This window comes from Poecilia reticulata, chromosome 6 (assembly GCF_904066995.2).
Source record: "Poecilia reticulata chromosome 6, P_reticulata-male-v2, whole genome shotgun sequence".
Taxonomy (NCBI): Eukaryota; Metazoa; Chordata; class Actinopteri; order Cyprinodontiformes; family Poeciliidae; genus Poecilia; species Poecilia reticulata.
The window spans coordinates 1,289,925-1,304,820 of record NC_088835.1 but is presented as its reverse complement, the minus strand read 5'-3'; the positions used below and the strand labels follow the sequence as shown (position 1 = coordinate 1,304,820).

The window sequence follows — 14,896 nt, the reverse complement described above, 5'->3', positions numbered from 1 at the left end:
GCCTTCATCCCTCCGGGCTCCTTTTGTGACACACATTTCATTTCCATTGGTTGTTGTCCCGTTGTGTTGTCGTCTAACTCGGATTAGAATGTCACCAGCTTAAATTTACCAAAATTAGTAACTATTGTCAAGGCTCTCTCTACTTTTAAGGCAATATTATGCGAGTAAAAATGGCAAATTTGAACAGCGTCTGTTATCTTCCCTGCGTTCAAGTTTTTTCTTCTCTTTGTGGCATTTTTTAAATAAATGAATGTGTGCAATACTGCCACCATCTGGTCTGGAGTATGAACTGGAGCTAATGCCGTTGATTATAAGGTTTTTACATCACACATCTGAAAATGGATTGGGTACTTTCTTAAAAATTACATCATGATTATCCGTTTTTTATTGTATGCCTATTTTAATAAATAGTAAAAGATTATTAAGGCACTTAAAAATTCATACATATTCATTCATATTTTGTTCACTTAAAGTATACTTTTATTTAATATATTAAAAGTGTATTTTGGTAAAATTCTGTTTAAGTGTGTTTAAAGTATCCATCCATCCATCTAATTTCGTACCAATTTCGAAATTGGTACAAGTGTATTTTTAGTATACTTCAGATATACTAATAGGTAGTACACTTAAACTTAATTAGTATACTTAAAGACCACTTTCGCAAATTTAAGTATGTTTGAAGTATACTAAAGTATACTTTTTTCACCTGGGTTCTCTTCTTACACAATATTAGAGTTGCTGCTGATGATGATTATTTTAGTATTCTATCGATTATTCTGACAATAAATCTAGTAATCAAGAAAACAAAAAACTGGCCACATTGACCAGATTTTTCATTCAGCCACTTAAGTTTAGAATTCTCTATGTTTGATTAACAATACTTGTCTCATGATAAGATGCTCATATTTTTTTAAAAAGCTAAAATTTTTTCTATTTTTACATATTTCATAAATGTTTCATGAATCCCTGACTTTTCTCCTTTAAGACTTAACTAATTTCCTTTCAAGTTTTTTTTAGATTTCAAATGTTTTGTGTCTTTCTGCTTGTTGTTCTGTGATCTCTGTTTTGTTTTTTTTTTCTAATCACTTCTCTTTTCTTTCGTTAACGTACAGCACTTTGGTCAAAGACTCTTTTTAAGCGTGCTTTATGAGTAAATATGATTAGATTTGTGATAATCACATTAAGTTTTGCCTCATTAAAAGCTGTGAAGTAAACTGTAGCGTAGCAGTGATGGGAAGTTAAGCAGACAGCAGCTTTAACTTCATTAACGCCTAGCAGAAAAACCACTTCCAGATCAATTACATCCCGCTGGTCATTTCATTTCTTGTGCTGCCCGATAAACGACTTAAAAGGACGAGTTCTGACCAATCATTGTCAGCTGCGAGGCTCTTTAATGAGATAACGAGTTTAGAACAATGTTTAAACTGGATTCTGGTGTGTAGGATGCTCTTGTTTAGGAAACCTCTTAGTTTCACACACCTGCACAAGTTTAAAATGTCTTCAGATGCAGAATGATCCAGCAGGTCTGATCAAATATGAGCATCATTCACTTTAACAGCACGCTGCTGTGAAAAGCATTTTACTATCATTTATCTTGAATTGCCGTCAATAAAACAGACAGAGTCACGCTTTATGTTTCCTCTTCATGGTTTTAATATTGTCTGACTGAGATTTCAAGATGATGAAGAGAGTTTTATTTCCAAAGCGGGCTGGACGGTGGGAATCGATTTTAACGATTGTTTCTAATATTCAGCAGTGGAATGTAGCCGAGAACAAGTACTTTGTTACTGAAGTACATTGTTTATATATTCTTAATTAACTTACATAGTTAATTAATCATTCATCCATACTTTCGACTTTTACTCCACTTCCATGATGTGTTGCGTTACATGCTACATCAGGATTGTTTTTCTTTTATTTGTTTATTTGTTTGAAAGTATTCAGTGACTTTTTTGAGTTGACTGGGTCATTCCAGTTTAGAAAATGATTAATTGATTGATAACTTTCTTAAACTAATAAAAACATAACTGGATAATTCTACAGTGAACCAACATTTTTTAAAACCCAGTTAGAGATTTATAAAATCTTTATTTGTACTTTTGTGAAAGCCAAAAACTACAACTTTTCAAGTCAAGATCACAAATTTCATAGTGCTAATTTTTGCAAAGAATTTTTACATATCTTTTTTATTTTCTAATTAAACTTCCAGTAAAAGGAAAATTGATGTGGAAATACCTAGCAAATAAAACAGACATTCTTTAAAGATGTTAAATAGCTACATTTTTGTTATTCACAATACCGCATACTTTAACTTGACATCAAGTAAACCTGAGGCAGCAGTGAAGTAGAAGTTCAAAATACTGCCACCTACAAATAATGTTTTGCAATTTTTTTTGCAATAAAATCTTCTGCGTAAAGAAATGTGGGGACATGTTGATTTCCCGCATGTGTGGAATCGTGAAAACTGGAGTGACTGACTAGCTGAAGATTCTGTGAAAGATAGCTGGTGATTTGTGAAACCTTCATTTGTGAAGGGATAACAAATGATTTTTAGTTTTCAGTAAAACATTTCTGAAGCCTCGTCTTGCTCTACTGAACTTGAATTGTTCCATCATAGGAGCAGCATGTATGCTTACGCCATTATATTTCACCAAGACGTCTTTATAATGGAAGACATTCTGCCTGATCAAAGGTTTTAATCCAAAAGCTATAAATTCATGTTTCCATATTCAGCAAAAATCCCTACTGTGGAATTTGTCCTGTCATGAGTATCTTTATTTGCAGTCGAGAGCTTTTTTTTTTTTTTTACCTTTGACTGATGACTTTCAGTTTATGAACTCTTGGCTGGGTCTTTTCCACATCCGAACTCAATTTGACTTGAAAAATGAAAATGGGAGCTAATAAACATTTCACTACCTCGGACACATGAATGTTATTCTCATTTTTAAAAAAAAATTGCATTCGAGAAAGCGTTTCAGAAGAGAAAGAATTCCTGACAAAGGAAAACAGCTACAGTTTCAGACACACATGAGAGGACAGGAAATGGAAACTCCACAGTCTGATTCTGCAGGATCCAGCTGTCGCCCTGTGACTCACGCACAGTAGCAGAACCTCATGGAGCCGCTGGCTCCCCTCACCTCCACCGGGCCCGGCGCTGCGACGCGCAGCCTTGTGTCTGGGAAGCGTCATCTCTGCCTCAGCACAGCTGCTTTATACACTCTCAGCCTGGAGCTGTTTGAAATTATTCAACATGACTTTCACCACGCTGCTTTTCAAGCCTACAAAGTTGACAGTGCTCAACGAAGGCAATGAAAAGGTATTTAATGCATATAAAACCTCACCCGGTTCATAAGTCCAAACAAAACTAGACTTGGTTTGAAGTTCACATGAACGCATCTGTTCATGTGAGGGTCGTGCAAAAATGTCACTCTGATGGTTCTGTTTTCCTTGTGTTTTTGTTTGTTTTCTGACAACAAAGGAATATAAACCTTAATCAATCAATCAAGTTTATTTCTATATTGCTTTTCTGCAACAAGGCAGTTCAGTGCTTTACATCGCTAAAACATATGAAAACATCAATACATCACACAAGTGTTTCCATTGAAAATGTGCACAAATCATTATCTATGTTCTTCTGAAGTTGAAAAACACAATATTATAGTTGCAGTGTTTCCATTAAATAAGAAATTAAATTGAAATCACAGTTGAATATGTCTGTTTGTCGTTAAAAATCATGGTAGTTACATGAGATATGTTCATAATTCCATCATTAATCAGGCCTCGTCGTCTGTCTGCCTGTGAGCTAATGGGAAGCATTTTTGGCGTTTCTATGACATCACAGCGACTAGTCAACTCGACTGTTGAAGTTGAGGTTCACTTTAAAATTGTGAAATCGTGCAACCACTAGATTCAACACGTTGGAATGACACAATACTTTCTGAACTGTGGAGCCAACTGTCTGAAAAACAAAAATAAACCATCGTATTCTGACCACTTCCTGATGTCTTCTTTGTCGTTTCCGCCAGTAGTAACATCCGGCTGTTGATCGCATGACTTGTGTGATGCGAACACACAAGTTTCCATTGCAGTTTTACGAAATGCACCTATTTCAATAAGGCCACCTAAGAAACATTCTATCTTAGCAAAAGATAAAAGTTTTGAAGTTTCTATAGAAAAATGTCAGTCTTTTCAAAATTAGCGTGTGTACACTCAGCAAATTTATTTTCCACATTTCAATTTGTGCAATTCTACGGCTCATTTAAAAATTACATTTTGCCAAGTGCAATAATTAAAATCTTTGTTACACAGCAAACATGTTGGTGAATGTTCCCGTTGTTACGGTTCTATGTGCCTTTCAGCCTTGACTTAAAGCAGCTTTGCAGTTTTCTGGATGTTTGTTCCAGATTTGTGGTGCATAGAAGCTGAAGGTAAAACTTGCAGATGTCCAACATGCCTTTGGCTGCTCTAGTGCTGTGCAAGCAAAGTTTTTATTTCACTACTGGAAATGACAAGGAGCAATAATAGTGATCATAACCGTAACCCTAACCACTGCTTACTGGCTACTGTTGTCAATTTTTATGCCTGGAGGCAAAGGTTTTATTGCTGCTGCTGCTGATTTCACTGTCTTAAAGGAAGAACACAGAATGAAGCTCTAAAAAAAAGTAAATAAACATGTATGTTTTGACTCACTCTAAGGAAGCAGAACAAAGCAAAAGGACAAGTGCAAAGGGATATTTTCTGTAACTTTCTCTGCAGCATTTCTCTCCCCTCACAATGACGGCATGGCTGACTGAAGCGCCTTCTGTTAGAGTAGAAAGTGTTTCCTGGTTCACGCAGAGCTGGAAGGTGTGCTGCTGTTTGCCAAAGGGAGACGGTTTGAGGACACACAGTGCCTTGTAATGATGCTATCTGTCATCCTGACGCACACGCCGCGACAGGTTCAGCCAGGACATAATAATATGCTCAGTAAACAAACACACTCTTCAAATAAGAGTTCTATCTCAACTCTTTGTGATGGAATATCCTTTTTATATTGCCCGCACACACAGAGAGAGAGCCCACCCTTGCTGTCTCGCGTTTCAGTTTCCCTTTCTCTGGTCGTTGACCTGTGTTCAGGTCAGCAGTTGATGGGTCTCAGGGGGGCTTAGGCTTCATTACACACCAACAATGAGGGCAAGCTGAAGTTAAAAGCTCCAAAATCAGGTTTATAATCCCAAGAACTCCGATGATCCCTCTCCAGCTGTTGTCATCGGTGCGTCTTTAATCGATTAATGGCGAGCCTCTCCAGTGGAACTGACGGACAACAGCAGCCACTCGGCGCCGGACCTGGAAACTTCCGGGTGGGAACGAACCATCTGATCGTGCCAAGGCTAAATACTGAAGCTGCTCGCTCTGGATAAAAGCTGAACGGAGCCAGCAGCCGATATCGCTCTAAAAATACACAAATCGAAACGCTGCAATTGGTTTCTGTACGTTATAATTAGCACATCTCTGTGATGTGGCAGAATGCATCGTTTTTACTGCATAGAGTTTATGTACAGTTGTTCAGGTTCCAGCGCATAAACTCATCATTTGGCCTGTCTGGGCGTTTTTTTTAGAGCATACAAGGCACCCAGAGTCATTTGAAACACACTGATCCTATATATATATATATATATATATATATATATATATATATATATATATATATATATATATATATATATATATATACAAAAAAAATTAAGTGCCAGTTCACACCAACCTTTGTAAACTTTGTAAAATCCACCGTACTCCACCACTCTACCCCTAACCTGGGTCATGTGTAACCAGCGTATATGAAACATGAGAACAGTTTCACTTTTATCGTATTCCGACCTGTGGCGCTCATGTAGTAATTCCTTTAATGGTTGAAACTGTACCTGAGGTAAAAGAAGTTCTCCGGTGCTGCAGCATGTTAAATTTACACCCTGATAGTCAGGGTTCGCTTCACTTTCAAGTTAGATTCAGTTCACTCTCAAAAAAAACAAAAAAAAAACTCTGCAGCAGTTTTCTATTTTCCCTTTAAATTGGACCGAAACGTCAAAAGGGACATCAAGCTGTAACCTAAAATGAGTCTGTCATTACTAATGATTTAGGAAGGGCTGGTGTCCCACCGGGCCTCAGCTGTCGCTTGTTAAATTCCATCCAGTCAACAGGATGAGTTAGAGCTCAGCCTGGGAAGTGACAGTATGAGTGTCTTATTGTCTTAACCCCTGGAAGTGGATGTTTCACAAATGGAGATCCCAGAGGTAGCAAAGCGGTTAATGTGTTCACCAACCTGACCTGGAGGGCCTGGAGTCAGGTTAATGAACCAAGAGCTTGTGGAAGCTTCAGCAGACTGAGATAAGACACAAAATGCTGGTTAGCTTGATATCTGCTCCTCAGATCTGAGCTAAGGCCTGGCGTTACCTTGCCTCAGCTTTCCCACAAGCATGAAAGAGATGTATGCTACTGTCTGTTATGAAAAACCGGCACAATCGCAAAGCCAAAAAGAAAAGAAAAACCTATATAGTATATCTGCATGTACAGTACAGACACAAAAGGAGGAAGGGTGAAGTGTACCTTTCCGGTTGCTGCGGCAGGGCAGCAGAGCCTCACTAATACAGATATCTGGGTTTGAACAGGAGCTTCGGCCATGGCCAGGCACCTGTCGCCTCAACTCATGTATCGGTTTGTTTCGTGTTAGGCTCGTCTTCCTTTCTTTTCCCAGCAGACTAAATCCTCCCAGCTGACACCTGAATACCGCATGTATCTCCTTTCCTTTCCCATACCCCCCACCCCCACCCAAACACACGCACGCATGCACACACACACACACACGCGCGCACACACGGGGCTTGACAGAGCAGGAACCGAGAAAAGGTGAATGAGTAACTTTTTTTTTTTTCAAACCTCCTAAGTTGCAGAAAGTGTTTGTAGATTTGAGGAACCTGAATTCATTAGACGAAATGAAGACAAGTCATTGTCAGGGCCGGCACAGGCCTTTTTGGGGCCTAAGCAGATTCTCATTTTGGCCCCCCGCCCCCATACCAACATGTCAGCACCAGATTCTCTTTCATTCCTAAGCTACTCTATGAGTGTAACATACCTACTATCATTAGCATCATTCATAATAAGCTTACATCATACCAACATTATTATGGATGTTTATTTTAATCTTACAGGATTACCAAAATTAAAAAAAATTTTGGATTTTGAAAGCTACTGCTGGTGTTCTGACTAAAACCGGGAAGATTGAGCACATCAACCACTTCTACAGTCCTTCCATTGGCAGGAGAGACTTTAAAATACTGTTCAAAAATCACTGAACGGCTTAAAGATCTGCTGCTGTATCAACCTGCCAGGCCTCTCGGGTCTTCAGGTTCTGGTTCTGCTCTGCTTTCCCAGAACCAGAACCAAACATGGAGAAGCAGCATTCAGCTTCTATGCACCACAAATCTGGAACAAACTTCCAGAAAACTGCAAACCATCCAAAACACTGGCGCAACTCTTAACCCACCTGTTTAGAGTTGCTTCAGAACACTGACCAACATATCTGATGTGTAATGATGGCACTTGAAAAGTAATTTTCTCTGGTTTACTGTATGACTGTATTTTCATATTTTTATGATTGATTGATTGATTGAGATGCAAAGTGATATTTTGACTTTTGAGACTCTGAAATCTCCATGTTTTTCCTTCAAAATTTCTTAGATTAATCTCAAAATGACTTAGTTTTCTCTAGAAAATGTTTAACTTTTCAAACTCAGAAATTGTCCATGCTTTCTCTGAGACTAATCTTAAAATTCCTGAGTTTTTCTTGGAGGATGTTTGCTACTCTTTTTTTCTATCTACAGTGGCCCCAACACGCCGTTGTTCATAGCTGCAGCAGATTGTGAGACGATCTGAGGAGGTCATGGAAACATCCTTACTGTCTGTCAGACATCTGTTGTCAGACTCGCCTCAACCTCCATGTAAAGTTTTCACTCTGCTGCCGTCAGGTGATCAGCATCATGACGTCAAAAGCAAAACAACTTGACGGCTTTTCGCCTCGGGCCGCTGAAAGGCTGAGCTGCTGTTCATATTATGTCCGGTTATCTCCGCATTTTCTCTCCTAACAATCTGCTATAGATCCGTCCATTCATATGCAATGACAAATGAAATATCATCAAAATAGGGAAGTGTGAAATCCAAAACAATCTACAGTATAGGGAACCAGGCTGACCCAAGGAGCTGATCACACAGCAGGAAACAGAGTCAAACTTATAAATCACTCTAGATTTGACAAATGCTTTTGTTGCAACTCTTGGGCTTTTTTTCTTTTTTGCTAATGATCCTTCAGGGGTCGGCAGAGATTCGGGGATGGCTGCTTCTCTCATCACCCCCACAGTTAAGCTCTGGTCCGGCTAGCTGCTCCCGCTCAGCCAGCCAACGATTGTATTTACAGCTGCTCCCAGCCTCGTCTGCCTATCGGAGCAGACAGCGACTGAACAATGAAAATGACTGAGGTTTCCTCTAATTCACTGGGTATTTTTCCTTTCTGCTGCCCCTGTGGGGAGGCGACGCGGAGCAGGCCAGCAGTGGTCCGCCGTACCGTACGGCCCTGTTTGTTACTCTGCTGGTCTGAGTCGGGTTTACTAGACTGTTTTGGTTCCTGCTTGTGCTGCCCCTTACACATATAAACACAGCCATTTTTTATGCCTGCGTGGTTTCGGCCTGTTTGTGCGCGTCCATCTGGACTGCCACGGCTCACTCTGCGTGTCAGAGGTTTCAGCCACACAGGAAGTGCTGCTGTCAGTGGCGCTCTGCGGGGAGGAAGAAAACAGACCCAAGTGTTCGAAGTGAGATTTTAGCCAGTTCACAAAGTACTTTTGAGTTCCACTTTGAAAACTCTAGCTTTTACAAATATGACCTTGTTTATGTTTCTCCTTTGTAAAGAATAGTTTTATTTTCACAAAATAATAAAGGACATTCAAAATGTAATTTTAAGGCCTGCCGGAGATTTTTCTGACTTGTTCAGAGGATGGACATCAGCTGTGTTTCTATTGCGCATTTTGACACTTCCAAAATAAATTGGATTAATGGAAACACAAAAAAATTCTTGTTTTTCAATAAAAGCTTTTGGCACTGGGCTCATTTGGCCGTATCAAAATTGGTTCTTCTTGTAAAAGTGAAAACACTTTTTTCACACCGCAAGACTCTTGATCATGTGACAAGAGTCATATGATCAACAACCAGATGTTGCCACTGGCACAAAATACAAAGACGACAAGAGGAAGTAGTTGGAGGATGATGTTTTTTAATGACTTTTTTTCACTCGACTTTAATTACTAATGGGAAAAAACTTAATCAGGTGGGATTTCAGTTGTGTTTCTTTTATTTAATGGAAACACTGCACGAGTCCCAGAAAGGAGACTAATGATGAGAGAAGACAGAGTTATTTGGAGTGAAGGTAGAGGATGGAGAGGACAGCATGGAATAAAGATATACAATTTGTCAAAAGAGAAGAACTGTAAGTTGTTTGCTCTAAACTTTGCTTTGTTCAGAGTCTGGAGCCTCTGCTATTGAGAAATGACTTTCTGTTGAAGTTTGAAACGAGTGGATCCGATTTTAGCCAAATGTTTTGACATATATAATGCAGCAGTACAGTACAGTAAGAATTTTCCAGAAGTTGCCTGCCTGTGCTGTAAACAACCAAGCCAACTCCAACTTTAGTCGCTCAATGATAGACCAATTAAAGTCGGAATGACTTTGTCAGACTACAACCACATAAAGGTAGACCACGAATCAAAAACAACTCCTGCTTCTGTTCCCCAGTCGGCCCGCTTGAAACTCTGCCAGAGAAATCAAACTCAATGGGAGGAATCTCACTTGTAGCACTGAAGGGAGATGAGAATCGAGTGGAACTGTATATATAGGAATTGGGTAAATTCACCCATATTGGGGGAAAAAATGCCACAACAATCATAAAAAAATAAACCCAATTAGGGAGATTCATCAAAATTAAAATATATCGTCTTTTTTTTTTTTGAAACAAGTAACTTTTGGACACCAATCAACTGAGTACAGGTGTCGTTGCTTGTGGTCAAAGGTTAAAGGAAGCACATCGATCTCAACAGTGTTTCTTCGTTTTAACCTCTCAAGCAAGTGGGTTACAGATTGTTGGAAGCATTTTACTCTAGAACCCAGAAGGTAAACCGTTACAACCGCACCTTAAAACCCCTAAAGTAAGTTCTGGCACTGGGCGCAACATAAAAATAAAAAAGTAATCTAAACAGTTGATGTCAGTAACAAAAATATATTTTACAATTCTGATAAAACAACAACTACAGGAGACAGAAAACACAGGGAAGCTTTAAGCTTCAGGATCTCCAAGGCCAAAATGATAAACAAAACACCCCCTTATAACTATAAAATAAAACAACCACTTTCTAAAGAATAACTAAAATAAAATACAAAACCTAAACTCCCTTGCTTACCACAAAACAGGAGAAAACAGTTTACAACAAAAATGGCAGAGAACCCCTACCAGCTTCCACTGTGAACAGAAACCATTTTTAGACAATTATTCACCAAAATGCTCACAGCAAGATCAGTTCAGTCTCCACAAAGAGTCAGCTCTCAAACAAGATCACGTCAGATCAAGGCCGAGACACCAGCATGCTTTCTCCTGACTGTACCTGTGTGCATCTGAAGGATTTGTGTCCTGACAGTAACAGTAACCCATGTTTACACTGTGTGACTGAATTACTACAGTCGTCATGGAAGCCTGTCCACCCCCTAAACTGATAGGAAGACATAGGATGGAGGTAGCGTAATCTCTTCTACTGCTACAGTTGAGCAACGTATTGCTTAAGAGACCTGACATTGAAAAACTGTAGCAGAAAAAAGACACCAATGACTTAAATGGCTTTTATATAGAACTGTAATATGTTTCTTTTCTCAAGACTGGCCAGTAGAGATAAGGACATTTAAAAAGAAAAAACATACAAAAAAAAAATTAAACATTCACTTCTTGATACAAAATTACAGTGCCAATAAAAAACAATTATTAGTGGGTGCACCGATTAATCAGCCGGCTGATTTATCTGTACCGATTTCCTTAGTTTTGGGAGATCGTTGATCGACTTACACGTGAATCCAATCTTATCCCCCGATCTTATCTACCTCGGCAATGATTCAAAAATCAACCACTGTCCTCTTCTGTTTTCTCCTGAGAGATATTTGACTAGCAGACTGGCCCACCAGGTCATTTCAGAAAAAAAATTAATAAATAAGCATTGACCGAAATCGGAATCGGTAGGTCAGACGTTTTAAAAATCTGTTATCAGCGATCAGCCAGAAAACTGCAATCAGTGCAGCAATACCAAATATTGTTATGAAGAAGAGGATTTAGCAGCTGGATCATTGAACAGAATTCTTCTGCAACCATAGACATAATTTGAACACTTCTGAATATAAAGCCACGACATTCCTGCCACAAAACAGCTACATAGCAACCAGTTGCAACTAGTTTTCCAAAGTTTTTATTACAAGAATAAAGTCATAGCATTTCCAAATAATGATGCAACATTACCAGAAGGAAGTCGTACAATTACGAGAACAAAGTTGTTTTAAGAAGAGCAACATTTTGATAGAGTTATTAATGTCTCATGTGATCAGCTCGTCAAGACCATAGGGTTCTTACTTTCAAGTAGTTACTGTTACTGACAATTTGATGTTCACATGTAGATTAAAAGATTTTATTCTCGTCTTATTATGACTTTGTTCCGGTAATATTATGGCCTTGTTCCTGGATAATTTCAAAGTTATTTTTTTTTTTACAATCTTATTTTATTTTTGTATTACTTTTTTCTCGTAATATTATCATTTCATTCTCGTAATTACAATTTTTTTCTCGCACAACTTTCTTCTCGTGATATTTCGACACTCTTGTACAACGTATGTGTGACCGTTTAATTTTTTGATTGTGCTGTTTTAGAGGAAGGGAAGACTTTTTATAAAATGTTAAAAACCCCATCAGTCATTGAACTGTCATGATACTTTCGTTGACTAGAATCTGTTCTGCTTTTTGAGTTTTCCATCCTAATTGAACAAAACACTTGAAAATGAATGCATCATCACCAAAACGTTCTGCTTCCCGTCCCGTAACATGTCTGTTTCTCACATGGAGTCCTGTATGTGGACAAAAACTGTCAAGCCAGCATGAGATAAAACGCTCAGGCAACAGCTGTTGCCTTGTGTAATGTGTTTGGTGCAAAAAAAAAGTTGCCAAACTGAGAACACATACATGTTATTTTTGGGGGGTTTTGTCCTTTCCAGCATTTCTGTTTGTCTAACATTGCTGTGTGCATCCTCTTCAGAGCTGTGTGTACGGTGAAAACCGGACCTCCATCCAGTGCACCACGCCTTCCCTGGCTAAGCTACCCCTGCAGCCGCCGGTGGTCACCAAGGTGGCGTTTGTCTTGGACGGCTACTTGACAGACCAGAAGGACCTGATCTATGTGGAGGACCCCCTGTTCCAGGACCCCAAACTGACATCCAAGGACAACAAGAGCATCGTGGAGCTCAAAGTGAGGGTGCTTACATTGTTTTTTTTGTTGTTCTTTCTGTTTTTTAAACGTGTGCTGTCTGGCGGTGTGGCACTCAGAATTGTTGTCAGAGTGTTGTGGTCAGGCTAGACAGATTTACTTTCATGAGTGGAGCATTATAGCATTATATACTCCCCTTGATATTAATAAAAATCTTTTTGGGGATTTTTCTTTGGGTTTATTTCAAGTGTAATGGACACGGAGACACAAAAGAAAGGAGAAAAGAAAGCTTAACAAGAAAGAAATGAGTATAGAGAGAACACAAGTCAACAAGCCTGCCTCTAAACCTGCAGAAAGAGAGAAAACAAAACCAAGAAACCAGAACAACAAGCAATATATATATATATATATATATATAAGAATGGTAACCAGCCTAACGTTTGATATTTATGTTTGGTTCATTATGTTCACTAAATAGGGGACTTCTGAATGTACATGTTTGCCTTGGAGTTTATTTTGGGGGTTCAAGTTACAAGTTTGTGGTTGTAAAGTCTTAAGACGTGAAAATGTTTTGTGAGACCTCCTAAGAACAACTTCTTCAGCAAACTGGAGAACAGCCGAGATCGGTTACAGAACAGAAAACCTCGGCGAGGTTCTTGTTTTACTTCCCTTTGAGAGAAACAGGTGCAAAACTAGAAATACTGCTGAAAATTTTATGGATGTCGAGTAAAAGAAAATCTCGGATTTATGAGCCGTGGCGAATTTCAAAAGCAGATGCACATGCTGCCCACCGTGACCAATGCCAACACTACCAAGAGTTCGCAGAATGGGTTGTTTGACTGTCCAGAGTCAGGAGCCAGGTTGAAGTTCACACACATACACACATACGTACACACAGGTCACTGCCCTGTACCTCACAGTCCTCACACACTTTCACACGTCCACAGGCCAGTTCAAGCTGGGAAGGAAACAATACAGAAAGAAAAACAGGAAGTGGAGTCTGTTTCCCATCGCTTGGCCCCGCCCCATCACTCCTCCGCGGCCGTAGCTCTGGTTGTGTGTTCTCCGTCCACTCGCATTGTTCTGGCTGAGGTCAAACCTCTTGACATATTAACGCCACTTTTCAAACAGGCCACCGCTGCAGTCCCCAGACCCTGTTTTAGCAACACAATGAAATACATTTTTCTCCACTTTTTTTATTTTTGTCTGCAGCCCAACAGTTTGTGGCAGCTGTGCTGAGTCTCTCACATTGAACCCACACTGTTCTGTTTTTTTTTTTTTGGTACTCTCCTTCTTTCCTTCTTTCCCAGACGTGACCTTGGTCCCCATCCCACCCGTCTAGCATGTATCCCCTTCTCACCCCATAGGGGGGCATATCTTCTCACCCAGAGGGAGGGGCTGCTTGAGGGGGGATGGTAAAAGTCACAGCACCACAACAAGCCACATTAACCAGCATCTGATAAATCTGCCCTCTGGTGTAAAGGCCTCATTAGTCGCCATCTGATAACGCCAGCCTCAAAATTTTATCAAACAGTCACACAAAACAGCATTTACCTGTGACTGACAGTTCTGCGCTTGCATGCCGTCACATGAAAAACCCAAGGTGTTGGTCTTGGCTCAGAACCAGTCTGTTACAACTGCTGATCTGCATGCAGGAGCCTCAGGAAACTCACTTCCAATTATAATCCTGATAGTTTGTTTTCAGGGACTGTTATCACTGTGACACTTTCTTCTGACTTTGCCTTCTCTCCACACACCGCACCACGTTTGTGTCCCATGAACATGCCCTGGTGTGCGGCTCAGTGTGAGCTCAAAAAGTGCTTCGTGTTTATGCGCATCAGAGAGTAAGTGTGTGCACGTGTGTGTGCGTGCGGGTGCGGGTGCGTGCGTGCGTGTGTGTGTGTGTGTGCGCGCGGGTGTGTGTGCGCGTGTGTGTGTGTGCGTGTGTGTGTGTGCGTGTGTGTGTGTGTGTGTGTGTGTGTGTGCGTGCGTGTGTGCGTGTGTGTGTGTGCGTGCGTGCTTGTGCAGGAACAGGTGGGAGATTCCACTCTGTGTCAAATTGGAAAATCCCAAAGTGTCACGCAGGAATGTGATCATTCGCTTTATTGCCCCATGCAGCACTCAGATAACTGTGTTTCTGTTCATGCCTGTGACAGGGAGAGAGAAACAAAGGATGACAGACAAGAAAAGTGAAACAGAAGATAATTAGGGGAGACAGGAAAGAGAAGGATGCTCTCTTGTTTTCTCACAGCGTGAAACACTCCGTCAAACTTCATTACTTAAATCCACACACTGCTTGTGTGTGTGCCTCCAGTCCCACACAGAGTGTTTTTGTTGTGCAGATCATTATGTATTATTCACATTTG

The 14,896-nt window shown here is 40.0% G+C and overlaps 1 protein-coding gene across 2 annotated transcripts in view; it reads left to right on the top strand.

Moving 5' to 3' along the window:
* The window catches only part of met (MET proto-oncogene, receptor tyrosine kinase), an 89,601-nt gene that overhangs the window by 48,702 nt on the left and 26,003 nt on the right, over nucleotides 1-14,896 (top strand). The window contains exon 11 of one of the 2 annotated variants that reach the window (XM_008410638.3): nucleotides 12,363-12,578. In XM_008410638.3, coding sequence (XP_008408860.1) covers nucleotides 12,363-12,578 — 216 coding nt within the window. The remainder of the gene's footprint in view (nucleotides 1-12,362; nucleotides 12,579-14,896) is intronic. The other variant, XM_008410639.3, reaches the window with a different exon arrangement.